The sequence below is a fragment of the Charadrius vociferus genome, unplaced genomic scaffold, assembly GCF_000708025.1.
Source record: "Charadrius vociferus isolate BGI_N301 unplaced genomic scaffold, ASM70802v2 scaffold610, whole genome shotgun sequence".
Classification (NCBI taxonomy): Eukaryota; Metazoa; Chordata; class Aves; order Charadriiformes; family Charadriidae; genus Charadrius; species Charadrius vociferus.
In genome coordinates, this window is record NW_009646437.1 from 314,682 (window position 1) to 332,639 (window position 17,958).

Below are 17,958 nucleotides of genomic sequence, written 5' to 3' on the forward strand. Positions count from 1 at the left end.
AGGACTCCAAAGTGTGCTCTTACAAACTACAGTATAACGTTAATTTTGTGTCAACATTTCTTAAATATTCATGACTGAGGATATGTTATGAAAAGACACTGTATCTAATAATTGATTCAACATAGTTCCATCCCTAATAAATTAACTGTATGTGAAAAGAAATGCAATGCTCCCCAAAATACAGCTCATCACAAGTGCAGAACGCTATTAGAAGGTCCGAAATAGTCCTGCTGTAGAGGAGCGAGCTTCATTCTAAACAAAAGGATTTGCAGTAGCAATTTTTATGAGTGAAAACGCTAATCCTAAAGAAAAAACAAGACAAAAATTTGTCAACATCGAAGTACCTCGATTGGTTCAATCTCACTGGCCGTAGAAGGAGACCTTGATCTTGAATGGAGGTGAGACTTGCTATCTTCATCCCGTGATGGAGTATTAGACAACGTAAAATTCTCAACTGAATCAATCTAGAAGAACAATTCAAGAGAAAAAAAAACCAACCGAAAAAATAAATCAAAGACATCATTAAAAAAGAATTCTCAACTCTTACCAAAACAAGATACGGGAGCAGTAGAATTTCAAAAAGAGAACTGAGAGGATAAAAATTCAGTTTTAACCTCCTAATTAAAGTACAAAAATGCAATGAAAATTATTGAATACAAACACGCCAAGGCTTCTGCTGAGAGGTGAGCACATGCATAAGAGCTGCTAGTTTAGGGGCCTGATAAACACTTGAAGAGACTTGTAATTCAGCATTTTTAAAGGGTGAATATTTTCTAAACACTACTGGGTTTGGTCCACTGGTAGTTGAGGTCTGTTAGAAGTGAATTCCCATATAGCCCATATAAATCACTGCAAACATATTTAGGGGAAAATAAGGAGAATAGGCAGAGCAAACAACGTATTTCCTGAGGTTAGCGTTAATTATATTCACAGGGAATTGAGGGGGTTTTGTACCCCATTTGAACTACAAAAACATCCTTACCAGGAATATAGTTTCTTCAGGGAAATATTTTCCTAGTCCTTGATATACAGTGGAACTAAGCTCAACAAAGAACTACACTGAACAACAAGGCATAGAACTACAACCAAGTACCTTGGATAACAAGTCATCTTTTGCCAGTGCAGCTGAAAAATCAGAGAATGCAGGATTCTTCCTTGAAAACAAGACAACTCCACATCAAAGTTTTCTATGTAAATTTGTATTTTTAAAGGATGAGGATGCTTTCCTCCACTAATAATAAAACTAAAAGATGGAGGCTCCATTGCATGCCTGGCTTTTCTGGAGCAATGCTATCTATCATCAGTTCCCCATTGCTAAGGATGTGGCTAGTTTGTACACAAACTAAAATATGCAGCAACGTTTACAGAAAGCATTTGAACATTCCAGTGCCTTTTTATCTTATTTGCCATTGACATCATACTAAGGATTCCACAAACTTTACTACATTTTGGGAATAAAATATATTGCCAAGCCAACCTTATACATGCATAGACAGTCCTGTTCTCCAGAAACTCAGTCATGGTAGCGAACAGGTGCAGTTGCTGTTTTTTCTTTTTCTTTCTTTCTTTTTTTTTTAAATAGTAGTGAGTTAGGTTTGATGGCTTCTAGTTTTATCATAGCCTTCAACAAAAAATTATCTGGTGGAGAACGCTCATCAGCTTAATCAACTTAGGCATATTAAGATGCCTGCAAGTATTTCTGTAATGAAAATGGGAAAATCTCACACTGGGATACACCTGTTTTCTACACATAGATCATGTGTTTCAAGCATTGAGGCAAAAATTAGCAGTAAAGCAAACATTTTGTGCTCAAATTTATCAGAAGCAAACAATAATTGGAAGCTTTATCCATTATTATAACATTGATGCCTTTAAGTAGTACATCCCCAGACACACAATATTGTTTCAATTACTTTAAACTTCCTTTTTTTATCAAGTCTAAACATGTGATAACTTGGAGTCCACTCAAAGACTGTTTAACTTCAAACAATTCCACCTTCTTCTTAAAAGGGTTATTAAAAAATAAGCCAAATGAGTAACTACAGGCAAATTTTTTGTATCAAGAAACAGACATTCCTTTTCTTCTGCAAGTTAAACTCAGAGATCTAATCTATCATTTCATAAATGTTTCCAGATTCTCCAGAGGCTTTCCCTTTCAAAGTAGCATCTGCATACCAAAGAATTTTCATGGTGTTTCTTAAAAAATTTAGTACAAGCATGATATGAATGATGGAACTTTTCTGGAATGTGCTACAAAGCCTTTGCGGTTGAAGACAACTGCTGAAACAGTAACAAATGTATTTTTACCTTACTTATGAACATAAAAAGCCCACAAAACACACAGAACCTGATCTACCATTACAGAATTTGAAGGGAATTTAACCACCACCTTCACTGCAGAAAGAGGGCCTTGAGCTGTATTGCTGCAGTTATCTCCAGGTTCCTTGCTTTAATGAGAACTAAGTACAAAAGCAACGGTACTCAACTATGGCCAAAAGCTTACATGGACCTTATTAACACCACTAAAATTAGTTTTAGACTAATCCACTGGATTATCAAAAGTGTATTTCAATATTTCTGACCAAATTGTAATAGCCTTGTCATCTTCCACAGGAGTCTGCTTAGTTGTCTACACGGTGTCACCTTGTGTAGGTCTGAGCCAAAGCTGACCAGCGTAAACACATCTCAAGGAAAGATGAACTTCTGAATTGGAGCCACAGCCGACAAAACCAAGGAGTTACTGTAAGCTTGCCTAAGACACTGAGCAGTGTGCTTTGCACTGCATAGGTAAGGTCATTATTAGAGCTGTTGCGCATTATCGCTTATTTATTGAATATTCAATATAAGTGCTTTGTACGCTTTCCTATTCCTATCATCATAGGTGTATAAAAGAAACAAAAGTGGCAGTATGAGTTTAAAATGGACACAGCATACCTGGTACGAATTCAGTCTGACAAAGCTTTGATAACACCATCTTTAAAAATTCACCTTGATTTTTGAAACACCATAGAGCTTTCCATCTTAACAGACTACAACACATCCAACTCTTTTCCTTGTATGAATTTTTCCTGCCTTCCTTGATGCTAAATTTACTCAATTCCCCACTTCCCATTTATTTATCTGTGTACTGTGATATTTTCTATCATTTGGTATGACATGCCTCCCAAATGCCAAACTGCTATAGGCAATTCCCATAACTCAACACATGCCCTCTGCTAAGGGCAAAGAAACAAAGAGGCCCTCATTTGATATTTGCTCATCTTCCCAACCTGCATCTTCCTGATCCTCTTTCACAAAGAACTGAGAAAGTACCCAAAGCATCTTCTCCAGTTACTGATATTCCGCTCATAGGATTACCAAATTAAATACTCCAAAAGCTTTTAGCCCACAGCTGTAAAACAACAAAAAGCACAGCAGCAGCAGCAAACAGCAGCAGCAGCACAAGACATGCAGTGAGGTAAAGACACAATCCATACATTAAACAAAGGCATGTACACAACAGGCAAAAAAATAAAGGGCCATATAGAGTAAGACAGCCTCTTACACGTCTGCCTTTGTTAGCTGGAATACAGGAAGGAGAGCGCTTTAACAAAGAAAGGAGGAGAATATGTTACAAAACCAAACAGTGACACATACATCAGCTCAGAATTCGTTGCTCTACATCTCCAGAGGTAGTGTTTAGACACACACAAACATGTTCATTTTTACAAGTATTTTGAAAACAAGATAGTCTGGGGCAACAAGAGGGAAGAAACATCAAAAAAAAAAAAAAAAGGAAGTTATTTTAAAGTCTGTAGTTTTACACTGGACAATAGCAGTGAAACTGCAGAGTGTGTTACACTAATAATCTGCAGTTAGCATCTCTGTACTTTGAACAAGATGAATAAAGCCATCTCTTGAAGGCTCAATATGTCCAATTTAAAGCACCATTAAGAACCAGAATTATTCTAAACTTAATGATGAATGTGCAGGTAGAGTCAGGGCTCTCACCACACACTACCATAGCTCGCTCTGTTTAATAATGAGAATTAAGAACATGATTTATTCTGTCGTTATTTACCAATTTCAGATTTGTTTAGTCTAGCCAAAGCCCATGGGGACCGGATGCAACGACAGACTGCAGGAGGATTTAAGAAATCTATTTTTAATTTGTAATGTTTTGAAAACAGGGAAAAATAATAATTTCTAGCAAGTGGGGAAAACAATTTTGTCAAGGGAAAATGAGATTCTATTTAAATGCTGTAATCACAAATTCATCTTTAAATAAAACAGGTTGATTGCTTTTAGTAGCTAGTGAGATACACAGAGAGCCACCCGGCAAAAAACCAAAACTCAACACTTCCATTATCAGACACTTCTAGTGAACACAGGAGACTTAACACCTATATAACGTTACCGAGAGACAGCCTGCAACACACAGGAGAAACAGTGGCAAAGATTTAGAAATCAGTATATTAATCACTGGGGGTGACTTCCCTCCCCACCAAAATCAGAAACTAGGGACAGCAAGACACAATCCTACTCCCCTTTGCACCCTCCTGTGTGCAACAGGAGATACAAGGATCTTTTCTGAATGTGCGGGCTTTTGCAGGTATAAGGATTTAGGCACCAGTTCTGCCAACCTGACTAAGTATCTTCCTTTGGATTTGAGGAGGGATGGCTGGAACCAACAGTGACTCCTACTCTTCTAAATAGTGAGCAACTACTGTGTTTTCTCATCATCTGCAGGCTACAGAGGCAGAGGGACATCTGTTTTTACTTATCTCCAGAAGAAATTGCAAAGCTACCATTTTCCTCATTGAAACAATTAGAATTAACTCCAGTCATTCACAGGGCACTACAAATAATTACGTTATTTGTATGACAGACACACAAGACATACCCACCCTAGTAAACTCCAAATGTAATCAGTGGACCAAACTCAGTGCTGCTTACACATATATATGTTAAATAGACTTTAGAGATCTTGCAGAGAGTGCTACCTAACCACAACTGCAAGTTATTTTACACTCTCTTTGTCATTCCGTAATGAAGCACAGAGGCTGGAGAAACACTATGGGCCACTAGTAACATTTACTTTGGGTTTGTGATTACAGGAGAGACTTTTCTGAACCCCGTGCAATATTGCAGCACTGCATGAGTCTGACCTGTGGGCTTCTAATTCTTCCTTGGCCTTAATAAAGAACCCACACACTTCTCAGGTTTGACTGAGCACAGGTTAATTCTTCTTGAAATGCTGCAAGAAACACTGCCCTTCAAGGTAACTACTGTCAAAAAGAGACACTGGAAAAGGAATGGAGGTCACATCCAGTGTGGAGGGGTTTTAATACCCTTATTTTAACTTAAGTCTGCCTAATGCATTGTTATTGAACTAACTCAGTGAAGTAAAACATAAATAACCATTCATTTTGATAATTCAGAGGCGATATATTGTGAATCTCGCTAAGAATGAATCCAGTATTTGTCCAACAAATGAAAGATGCAGAACTGACTTCAAGCACAACTTAATTACACCATCTTTCACCTACTAACGCAAACATCAGCTTTACTTCTCTTTCTAATAAAGACAGGTAACTCAACAAGTCTTGTATTTGTTTGCAAGGTACTCTTCCTATCTGTGAAGTCAACTCTTCTTTTGCAGTTTTGCCAGATGAGAAAGAAATCCACCCTAGTGTTAGAGACAGAAGCCCCTGGCATGTCCAGCCCAGAAATGTACTCTTGCCCAATGCAACTGAGGGAAAAAACGCTCCTGTTGGACTCAGACTGAAGATGTAACACAGGAAGTTTCATTCTGCGTGTATTAAGTCATTCACATGCCACAATATACACATGGATACCTGGAGTTTTACCAAATACTGAAAGATGGGTATCTGAAAAGATTTGGTCTGGGTGGACCAATCAAGAAGAATATCTTAAAGGATGTACTCCAACAGTTGAAAATTATTCACTTGCATAGGCAAAAAACCATGTGATTTTGTCAAAATGTTTGTGAAAAAAAAAATGTCGCCTTCTTTAAAAAACAAACAACAAAAAACCCCACCCAAAAAAAAACCTAACCAACAATAAATACAGAATAAAATACTGATGTCCTTCAAAATTAGCAACCAGGACAGCAACCAGGAAAACTTTCTCGTCCTGAGTTTTCCCTTGCAAAACTGAACATGGTCATCTACTCTGCCCCATATGTACTTTGCTTCTCTTTTAACAGCTTTTAGGAGAGTTTATTAGATATTTTAAAAGGTAACTTTCTATGAAAGAACCTGCTGATACAAACTAAGTGTTCTTAATGCTCAGGCAACATAGAGAACACTTCTTTAATCCAGGTAAGGGATATAAATATTATTCATTTACTGTAGATTTAACATGACAGGAAACTGTACTCTCATTTTTTTGGTGTAAGAAAATTCAAACAATATCAGCAAGACAAGGCCTTCTGTGCGCTCTACAAAAGTGCAGACAAATACCTATTATGGTACCACAAATGTACCTTCACATTTTGTCTAAGGTATATACTTGATTTACAGAAAAAAACATCCAGAAGAAAAGCATTCTTTCAGAGTTTGCAAAAGGAAATGCAATCAGTAGAACAGGCCCATGTACTACACCCTCTTTGTTACATTCTTCACAGCAGACATCTCTAGAATAAAATGAATTACATCACGTTTTAATGCAGATAGAATTATGATATTTTAAATACATATGTATAAATATGTATGTATGTGTATACACATATATACAAGCACACACAGACGTACATACACAACATACCTACAGAGTTGTAATGGATGGTTCTCTACAATGGATGCATAGTATATACTTTGATTTAAAAAGCTTATTATTATTTACTTTTATGTGCCTACTACTTCAGTCTGAAAGAAATATAATGCAGTCAATTTTCAGCTTTTAATTCAATTCCCTTAGTATGCAATTAACTAGGGTAAATATTTAAACACTGTCCTGATTAAAAACCAGTGTCTTAAATGGCAATAAAAAGTAATGTTACTTCAGTTATAATGAAAATGACTTCTTACAGTACAGACTAAAAAAGAGAGAATATTTTATTTGAGCAAACAGAAATTAACTGTATGCAAGGAAAACATTTTCACTGAAGTGATCAGAAAACTTTTGGAAACAATTAATGATAAATAATACGAAGCAACGGAACTAAGCGAAATAAATGTGCCAGTGATTCTGGAACCACTTTCCACAGGCCACGTCAGTAGATAAGGCCCAAAAGCACCTTCTCCCCATTAGCAAAACTGTCTGCAATTAAGAATTCTTCACCTGAACCTAAAGAAAAACATTCACTTTGAAACTGAACATCTATAGGAGGTGCAAGTATGCTATTATAGAAATATGCTGTTCTCCACTGCACTTCAGACTTTTTAAGCTGACTGCATTAATGTTTGAATACTCCAAATCAATCAACTGATCTCTGTTATTGAGGGATTTACTGGTTTGAAAGTCAAAGACTTACGTCATCCATAAAATCAATCAATGAGGATGAAGAGGAGGAAAAGGAATCCTATTTTAATGAAAACAGCAGTAAAAAAAAAAGAGAGAGAGAGAAAGAGATGGATGAAGAAAACTGTTCAGCATAAATAAAAGTGCAAAAATAAAGAACTGTAAATAACTAGTGCCAGTAACAGTCTTCATTAATTGCCTTTCATAGACAATTAATCAATAAACTACCTGTATAAAACCCAATCTTTCTCCAGCATTCACTCAGTAAAATATTATTCTTACACTCCAAGAGGATTTTTATATTGAAAGTAATTTATAAGATATATAATTAAAAAGCAAATTAAAAAATGGTATTAATTGTGAGGCTTTAAGAGAGAACAATGAATTAATGAATACACAATGAAAAGAAAGTAAATTCTAAAACATCAATAACATCAGGGATTATGCTCTTTCATAGTTAAATGTGATAACCTCATACATCCACAAGAAAAAAAACAGGGGGAAATTTTAGACTGATGTATAACTGTAAAGGATGTGCCTTGTCCCCTCTGAATTCAGTTTGACCAATATTTCACGCCAGCTCTTTTAAAAGAAAAATGATGCATTGCTTACTGTTGATTAAAAAAAGAAGATATGAAATGTATAGTATCAATATGTTTCTTCCAGGTTTTCTACCTAAACCGGTCTTTTGTCTAAAAGTGACAAAGGAATTAAACAGATTTATTTTTTAAGTATATAGAATCTGTGGAGAGCAGATGAATAGTAATCATCTGGATTTTACAGGTCTGTGTAAAATGAACTGAAGATGAAGACAACCTAATAAATCTACAGTACCAATGACTTCATGGAATACATTCAAGCATTATTGACGTATTTTCTCTCATTTTTACCAAACCAGTATCCACATTACTTAGCATTTTTATGAATAGAAAGAAAGGCCATTTGAACAACTATGCTTTCCATGTTCACTACAAAATCAGGAAAATTTCTGCATTTAAAGTGTGAGAGAGACTTCATTATGATTACTAGTGTTCAAGAGAAGACAGCCAGCACTGTAAATGGCAAGCAAATCTCATGTATTATACACAAATATAAATGAGGCAATACGATTAAAATACAGTAGCAAACTTTCAGCAAATACATATATAACCTGCACATAAGAGCAATACTTCCAATGACTAACAAAGAGTTAGAATAGCTGTACACTTACTTCAAATTGATCCAGAGCAGAGGTAGGCGCATTCAAAAATGCCAAGAAAGAATTCTGTGAGTCTTGGTGCTTTACACCTAGAAAACAGCAGCAGTTTTTTAAGCTACAGAAAAATGACCTTTTCATGGAGGACCTTTGCCTTGCTGAATCAGGGTTTGAGTATCCGCCTGAACCACCTACATTTTTTGAAGTAAGTTGTCACATTTTCCAGGGTAAAAGATTTTTTTGACAGACATACAACCACTAAGCAAGCAGTGTATGTTTAATTACCCTTTTCCAAGCTAGGATGTGTGTAGCGTAAATTCAACATGAAAATATATTTATGTACATCTCTATTATGCAGAAGGCACAGGTTTCTAATGTGCTTATGTCCATTTGCAACACGCACTTCATGACATACCGACATACACACTAACGCAGCAGGTGTCACCCCTGCTCCCGTCACACGCTGGACAGCCTACCGTGACAAGACAAACAGTGAGGTTCCACAGAAATGTACAGAACAGGCTGTTTGAGGAACACACCACACTTCCAAGTAATACGAGTTCCTTGACCTGTCCTCTACGCGCCTGTCTGCCACCTCTCGCTTTTGAACATCCAAGAGCGATACAATCCTGGGTAAAGTTTCAAATGTCTGTGTTACTGTAGGCAGAGCAGGACTTCTGCAGCCTCTGGAACTGCAGAGGCTGGCACATCTCGATTGTTATTTTAGCTTACTTCAACTGTTTTGGTTTTTCCTTCTTCTTTTCTTTGGGGCATAGTTCAAGTTGCTGTGTGGGTGTTTATAAATCACAGATGTGTACAAACTCGGGCATCCTGAACACCATAAATACATTATAAATATATATATACTTATTATGACCAGAGCCTGCAGGACTGTGTGCATCTCCAAAGACTGATACTATCAAAGGTCACTCATTTCTTTTAAAAAAGGTCAGTGTCTTGCTCTAACTGGCCATATCACCCTGTTTGCTCTAAATATAACCCACAGTGAACGAAGAAGTTACAAAGAACCCTTTCCTCTTTAAAATATAAATACACTGAAACCCCAGTAAAATACTAAAAACAACTCTCAAATTACCTGCTACTTTACAGAATCATTTTTAGTAATTTCTTTCCCCATTCTTCGAAGTTTCTGGAATATATTTATAAAGAGCAAAGGATTCAAGTGCTGATCTAAGTAATCCCTTCCCAGAAATCAATTTCCACACACAGGAAGTTACTCTGCCACTGTACAATATCTACATTTGAATCCTCTATACAGTTCATAATTCAAACATCAATATATTTCTTCTCATAAGAGAAATCCAAGTCCAAAGATGATACATATTTTGGATTAAGGTGTATTTCTATCAACATATTTGAATAGTTGCAGTAGAATCTTATTAATTTACTTCTGGCAAAAAGCATAATAACTAACTTTTCCTTGAACAGTATGGTTTCTTTCCTTTTTTTTTTTTTTTAAAGAAAAGAGTAAAGGTTTATCTCTATTTTCACAAAAACAATAAGGTTTGGTTTTAAACAGGGGAAAAAACACAGGGTAAAATATTAATTATAAATTATTAAAAGATTGTTTAACACAAAAGAAGACTTCAGAAGTTGAGTAACCATGCATAAATATTTAAGACAGTTCAAGAACCTATAAATGAAAGCTAAACATGACAAAGCATTATTGTCTCCAGGGAGATGCTATCAAGAAGCATAATCCTGGTATCAGTGCTAAGCATCAAGACGAACAAATATCAATTCCCTAAGTCTTATTTGCTAACTGGGATCAGTCATTTTTTAATGTTCTGTGGGGGTTTGTATTACTTTTACCAGTCAACCAGCACCTGGAGGCCTATATGGCAGAAATGAATGTTAACTACAATATATTACTGACTGACATGCTGTTAGGTTGCAAAGGCCGAACAATATTTGACATCCCTATGCAGCAATTGTTGCCAGGGTTTTGAAACTCTGGATTTCAAGCAATTCCCTGCAGAAAATTATGTAATTCCATTTGGCCCGGAAAATCACTTCTTCCCATGTGACTCGTAAGATACAAATACCAGAGCTACTACAGGAACTGCAAAGAATCAGCCAAATCATTAATCATCTCTTAATGAAGTTTTTTTTTCATTTCAGAATTACCAAGAAGTCTCTTCTCCCAGCAACAATGCGAAATGCTGTTAGACAGATGCACTAGAAATCCCAGGACATACTTTTAATACCACAGCAAAGCAAACACGACCACACTGCTCACTACGTGGTTACAAAGCCAATCAACGAAGCCAGCTCAGAAACGGATGAATGGTATGAATACCTCTGCAGTTGTTTACTCTCTGTGTAGACAGGCCCAAAACATTCATAGATGAAGAACACTATGAACAGTATGGAAGTCTAAATACCTTAACCCATCATAAAAGGGGGAAAAAAAATTCTAAATATACCTATACTTCTAACAGTTTTCTGGCAGTAAATCACCGTACACATGCCAAATAAAAATAATGCAGTTCCAACTCAAACAATACCTTACTGGTTCAAGTATACCAACAAAACTGAAGCGTATTACAAGTATGTATTAGAAGTGCAAATGCAACCGCTGTGGGTACATCTTAACATGTAATTGTGCTCACATTTTGTATGCCACATTTTAGTTGCAAGGTGACATATAATTGATAAGATGTACCCACCAATGTGAAACATGTTATTTACTTGGATATCAGTTGCCATACCCTTTTCTGATCTAAGCTCTTCCGTCTCCTTTTTCAGCCTTTCAATATCCGTCAACAGTTCCATGTTCTTCTTCTCAGATTCTTGCAATTTACTTCAAAAGAACACAAACAAAAAATCTATGATACAAATAGATACCCATGATACAAGTCATTCTTCTTTGTCCATCTTTGCGTGCTACTTGAAAATTAATGCCCAGCAAGCTTCATGATGTCATCAAATGCGAAAATGAATTCAGAAATCTATTAGGACCTGTTCAGAATGGTACCTTCAAAAAAAAAACCAAAAAAAAACCCCAGAACAAGCAATTAACTGCCCCTGGTTACCCATTAAATAGGCTCATGTTTCTAATTTATGAGTAATTGTGTGAGCCTGTATCCTGCGACTGAGAAAAAAAGGACACATGTATTTTTATGCTTAAAAATGGGGGGGGGTGTTATTTGTTAATTTACAGTACCTGTGATATAATAAATTATGTTCAATTATTTTTCTTCTCGGTTACTTTACAGTTAGTTCTTTCAGTGCTTTCTGATTCACAGCTGATAGGTAACACTACTGTACATTTCTACCACATTTCTCATCCTTGCCTATCAAAGCAAACACTGGTTCTCCTGTTCTTAGAGGATCTACAGTACTGCCTACCATCATGTTACCTGGCCTGAAAAACACCCAACTAAGGTGAATACGGTATTCCCACTTCACAGATAACGTATTTGAATCTCAGCTATGTCCAACCGCTTTCCTAAAGCTGCAAAACAAGTCAGTGCTCCTCAAATACAACTGAAGAGAAATTATTCATTTTGCTTGTATTTGATATTCTTACACCACATCCCAGCCCTTCTATCCTAGAAGCCATTTCCATGCCTTGCATTGTCTATCTACGTGCTCTGACACTGCAAGATGAGAGAATTGCTACTGTGAAAATCGTTTCTGTATAGAAAGCAGTAAGAAGAATAGAATGGACATGCAACTAAGATGAAGCTCAGAAGTCCTACTTCAGCTTGAGTGCCTACTTCAATCTACATCAACTCAAAGGACTAACGCTGCATCCCCAGCCCAGTGGGGTTCATAATTTGGAAATGTAACTACTATCACATCATAGTACAGGATGAATTTTCTTCTCGTGGCAAATTTAGTTTAAGTCAAATTATAACATATGACAGGAACTATGCAAACAATATGTATTTTCTATTTGATCATATTTTTGCGATTTATCTATTAAAATCTCTTCGCTTAATCAAGTTACTACCTTGTAAAAGGAATCAGAACGACAGCTAAAGAAATTCAAGCCTTTCTTTTTTAGCAGAACTTACTTGCAGTGGTTAGCAGCAGTGCAAGCTTATTCTTAAACATGCCTCAAACTCTAATTAGAAGGATTCTCTTGTAGATATAGAAAAGCTCATGTGTTGTCTTTGATTTATCTATCCAAACTAACAAAGGAAATAACAGGCATCATTTTCAATGGTGGGTGTTATGAAGAAGTCTTATGCCAGTATAGCTGTGTTCACAGGGCTCCAAGAGATTTCCATAGTTCTTTTGGGCACTGTTGAACATTGAAGCTGCAGACCTAGAAATGGAATGTCTTCCTACTAGTCCCCTGCTTCAGGCAGTCACCCAACTGTAGAAGAGCTCTGAGGAGGGCAGAAAAGAATTCATCATCTTCTGTAAGCACATCTTATTACTGTTCACATCAGTATGCAATAATTGATTTTCATCAGCTAAGTCAATGCAGCTATCAAAAGACTGGAAAATAATTTGTTCTAAGATATAAAACCAAATATCTGCTTGCATTTGAATTTGTTATCATAATCAGGAGAGATTATATTATTAAACAGAAAGTGAAGTGTCTCCTTTCACCCTTTGAAAGTCTGAGATTTCAAATTTTCCCAGTAAGTGGCCAGCTGCTTACTCAATGAAGAGATCTGATCTTTTTTTCACATTTGGATATAAGAAGCTAGCAATCATTCATCAGCAAATTTTGACAGACAAGACAGTTAAAATCATGATTTGATGACACTCCCTGGAAGGTATCAAAAGTAAATTTCCATCAGAACAATTCAGTCTTACCACTCTGTAGAGATACAGGAAGCTTTGACTTTATTCAACTCATCTTGAATAGCCTGTTTGGCTCGGATTTCAGCATCAAGAGCAGACTGTAGTTCCAACCTTGCAGACATATCCAGTTTCGCAAAGCGGCGCATCTTCCAGGGCATGTCCTAGTAAAGAATGAAAAAAGGGAGAAGAAAGAGTAAGAGGGGAGAAAAAAGCAGAAAATAAGGAATGTAACTAACTTCAACAATTACATTTCTCAGTCTATTATGTTCTTAACATGAGTTCATTTATTCCAGAGTAATCTAAAATTTTAAAATTAAGATCATTGTTATTAGTATTATTATTTTTTTAAACTCAAGTACTAAATAGGCAAGATGAACGTCTTATGCTGTCATGATCTCAAAAGTAAAGAGATTTAGTGAATTCTAGTTTTAATGTGCCACAATTCAAATGACAGCTATGAAGGACATTCACATTGCACAAGTGAAAGATTTGAAGGCTTTCACGACCCAAAGTATAGATTTCCTTCGAGAAATTCCTATATGATTATAAAGTAGCTACTTGAACAGTATCATAGATAAAATCACATTATAAAGATATTGGCATTTAATTAATTGATAAACAATAAATTTGCTATTCTGTTATTCAGAAGGGAAGCTCAAGGAAAGTTTAATTTTTGACTAACACAGACTCTACAGACGGGTTACTACTGCAGCTGAAACTACCAAATTAATGTTTTTTCAAAGAAAAAAAATTTCTGACATGTAGAAGTAAAGTCTTACTGTAGCTCTTGCACCCAAACTGGAGTTTCTCAGGGCCTCTAGTTCTTCTGTCATTTTAGAGGCCAAGGCTTGAAGATAACCTCGAGCATCTTTTTCATCACTTACCCTAAACAATCACATAAGAAGGAAAAGGTGTTTTAACTAAAGAATCTAGAGAAAAAAGACAAAAGTCCCTTCAAAAACAAAACAGCAACCAGAAACAGACAAAAGCAGAAGACAAAACAAAAATCAGAAAACATAAGGAAACAAACGAAAAAAAAACCAATACAGAAAACCACACAGCCTTTGCTGCTTTGCAGAGTTCCATTAAACAATATGCATCACTAGGACAAGGAATAAAGACTGAAGAACTACATATCTAAGAGTAAGCAATATATGCCTCAGCATAAATGTCAGCTACCTGAAATTGAGACTGTGGGAAAGAAAACTTTCGGGGTTCAACCTATTTTAGGGAGTAAACGAAGACAAAATTTATAACCAATAATTAAGAGTTTGACCATCCACATAATATTGGAACTAGTGGTTTACTTTACTGTATCAATTGACTATAAGAACTAACAGTTAGAATCAGTGATGTTATTTCAAGAAATGCTAATTATATAGGGAGTCTAATTCTAATGCTATTAAACAGCATAAGCCAGAAGAGGCGCTCTCGTCCCCCAAGCTTTCTTTCTATCAAGACATGTTTCCTGGGTGTAAACACATCAAGGAGGAGACGTGCCTGTTTTTCAGATTCTTTGATCATCAGTTACAAAGAAACAAAAACTTTCTGTGATTAATCACAGCAGAAGGTTCTTTCTTCACTTTGCCTCAGGTATTAACATAGAAAAGAAAGTTCCTAAAAAATTACCTCACTGAAACTAAGTAGCTTATGAAAAACCTAAAACAAACAAACAGGGGAAAAAAACCCCAAACCAACCCAAGAAAGGAAAAAACCCCACATTTCCTTTCACCTTACATGCCTGGCTCTGAACATAATCATCTTGCCCACAAAAGAACAAAGTCAGTTCTGCAACATCAGGGCATACCCAAGTCTCTGAGCCGGTCTGAGAGACCAGCAGTCTCATACCACAGCTCGATCACAGATCGATCAACATGAACCATACAAATGTTTAGGATGTGCTGTAAGTAATGATCCTCAAATAGTTTTCAATAACTTTTAGGAGAGTGGGAAAATATTTTTTTCGACTTTATAGAAATTAACTTATCCTTGCCTCTCCTGATTGTTCCTTAGTAACTTTAATCCCGAGTATGTTGGCCTGGAGATGAGAGTTCTCCAGATGGTTGAATTTGTCTCTTAGTGACCTCTCTGCAGAAAGGGATTTCCCCTCCATGCCTACAAAGCAACATAGAATCATAGAATTGCTGACATCTGAAGGGACCTTTAAGATCATCAAGTCCAACCATTAACCCACCCTGACAAAACCACTTCTAAAAGCATGTCCTCAAGTACCACATCTACCCTTTTTTTAAAAACACCTCCAGGGATGGTGAATTCCAAAGGGCAGCCTATTCCAATGTTTAATAACCCTTTCACTGAAAAAAATTTTCCTAATATCTAATCTAAACCTCCTCTGACATAACTTGAACCTATATAAGTCTCTCTGGTTGATACTACAGGTTTCACACACGCAGTGAATATGGAAAAGGTGCTACTTGCAAGCTTACCATTAATGAATAAAAATAAGTCAATCAGGAGGCAAGACAGACAGACTGCACACACTCTGAACTGCCCCAGGCAAGGGAGGCACAGAAGAAGTTTCCCATGGCGGCCTTAGGGCAAGGTCACAATGCAAAAGCTACGGGCTAAACATTTACAGGTTGCAGTGACTTCTGGGTGTGCAGGTTAGGATTTATATAAAGAAGATTGCTTTAATACAGAGGAAGGTAATGCAAAAATAGCGACCATTTGCCACAGAATTCCCACCCAGCATGAAAAAGTAAGCACTTATTCGCGCTTTGGGCTTTATCTGCTTTGTCTCCTGCCTACAATTTAGTTCAAGAGGTGGGGAGGAGCCTAGGGGGAAAAAAAAACAACAAACAAAACAAAACACACCTCCTGACTCTATTAAAAGTCAGTGAGAGTTTTGATATTAACAAGTCAGTGTTTTTCCCAAGGTATACCAGAACTCAATGGAAACAGCATGCTAAGTTTTGTTTTTTTCCATAATACTCTGGATGAAACACATTTTGAAGACCAGATACAGATAACCTTGGCCTATATAAACCGCTTAGGGTAGATGAGTGGGAAAAAGATGTGAAAAATAGCCTAATATGCTTTTGGGGAGGTGTGTGTTGGGGCTGCATAATGAAATGCATAGTAAAAAGAAAATAATGTAAGTAGGAATAAAAAAAAAAAAGAGTGAGAAGTTCTCAAAGTGAGAAAGTACGTTTTCCTGATGTAGAAGGGGAAAGAAATTTAGAAATTGGCATTTGATCTTCTCTATTTTTAATGACACAAAATCTTTGCAGAAAAGAAAGGGACGATGTCAGGTTAAAAAGAAAATGGAATTGGTGCCTTATTTCGAACTAAATATGCAAAGCTTTAAATTTCTTTGTCAGTATTTATTATGCCATATAGATTCTTCCTCATGGAAGTGAAAAAACACTTCAGTTATTTGGTTTATGATGCACAGAACCTTAAGGCACTAAATTCTGCAAAGCCGTGCATTAGAGCCGAGATACAGTTTTGTTGTCCACTAGATGGCAACACTCTCTCGATAATGAGACAATGATTAAACATATGAACCCAAGAGTTCTTGCAGGTTTTTTATTTGTTACTGTTTTGCTGGGTTGTTTTTTTTGTTTGCTTGGCTTTTTTTTGTTTTGTTTTAGAGGATGAAGCAAGAATGGTAAAGTTTATCTTATTAATGTTCCTCTCCTTGCTCCCCCTTCTTGCAGAGAGCCTTAACAAGCACAGCAGAAGACCTAAGGAAGAGAAGTTCTTTAGGTTCCACCCAGAGTAATTTCTTTCTTTACTGAAAATTTAGATTAGATGAATGGTTCTGTTTTCCTATATAACATAAGCGCCCTTGCAAGCTTAGTTCATTAACGACAAACAATCTAAGACTGCGATACAGAACCCATTCCTCTAAAACTTAATTTCACTGTTCAGTTGGAGCCATCACCATGATAACCTTCAAACAACCACTGCCCAATAGCTAGTATGTCATTTGTCAGGCTGCTAGGGACCTCAGACTCTCTTTATCCAGGATACTTTACAATACAAAATGGAGCCAGAGGACTGGAGATATTTTGCTGAACAGGAGTAGCCTTGGAAGTCCTGGGATCTTACACCAAGCTGCATCTTACCTGATTTAAAAACCCTAAGGAAGTCTGTGGGCCATTACACCTATTTCTCCTGTAGTTTCTCAATGCTTTTAAATTTCTATGCTCAAAGTGTCCTACTTAATTATTTTTTTTCCCCTGCCCTCACCAACAAAACTTGTTTTCTAAAGTTACTTCTCCAAAAATTTTCAACATTTCACTCTGCTCCCAAGCCCTGAAATTTCTCCCTGACCTCCAGAATTTCTATTTTATAGATAACTAACCTCTGATTATTCATACCTCAAACAACGCATCTCAGAATTTTTGATGTTTTAAGTTTCTTACAATGGAATTTACCCAGAATTTTTGCTAAACCTTTTCCACAATTTGTGTATGCTTTCGTCTGAGAGTACTCAGATTCCAAAATAACCCAAACAAATTTGGGGCTTTTTAATGTTTGATTTAATG

The 17,958-nt window shown here is 36.4% G+C and overlaps 1 protein-coding gene across 4 annotated transcripts in view; it reads right to left on the reverse strand.

The window, feature by feature from the left end:
* Window positions 1-17,958, reverse strand: part of CDC42BPA (CDC42 binding protein kinase alpha (DMPK-like)) — a 188,274-nt gene that overhangs the window by 30,765 nt on the left and 139,551 nt on the right. For 2 of the 4 annotated variants that reach the window (XM_009881817.1, XM_009881832.1), the window contains exons 18-22: window positions 14,224-14,329; window positions 13,457-13,605; window positions 11,392-11,483; window positions 8,675-8,751; window positions 345-464 (exon numbers count right to left, since the gene is read on the reverse strand). In XM_009881817.1, the coding sequence (XP_009880119.1) occupies window positions 345-464; window positions 8,675-8,751; window positions 11,392-11,483; window positions 13,457-13,605; window positions 14,224-14,329 (544 nt within the window). Of the gene's footprint in view, window positions 1-344; window positions 465-3,544; window positions 3,584-7,477; window positions 7,526-8,674; window positions 8,752-11,391; window positions 11,484-13,456; window positions 13,606-14,223; window positions 14,330-17,958 lie in introns of all 4 variants that reach the window. The other 2 variants (XM_009881810.1, XM_009881824.1) reach the window with 2 other exon arrangements.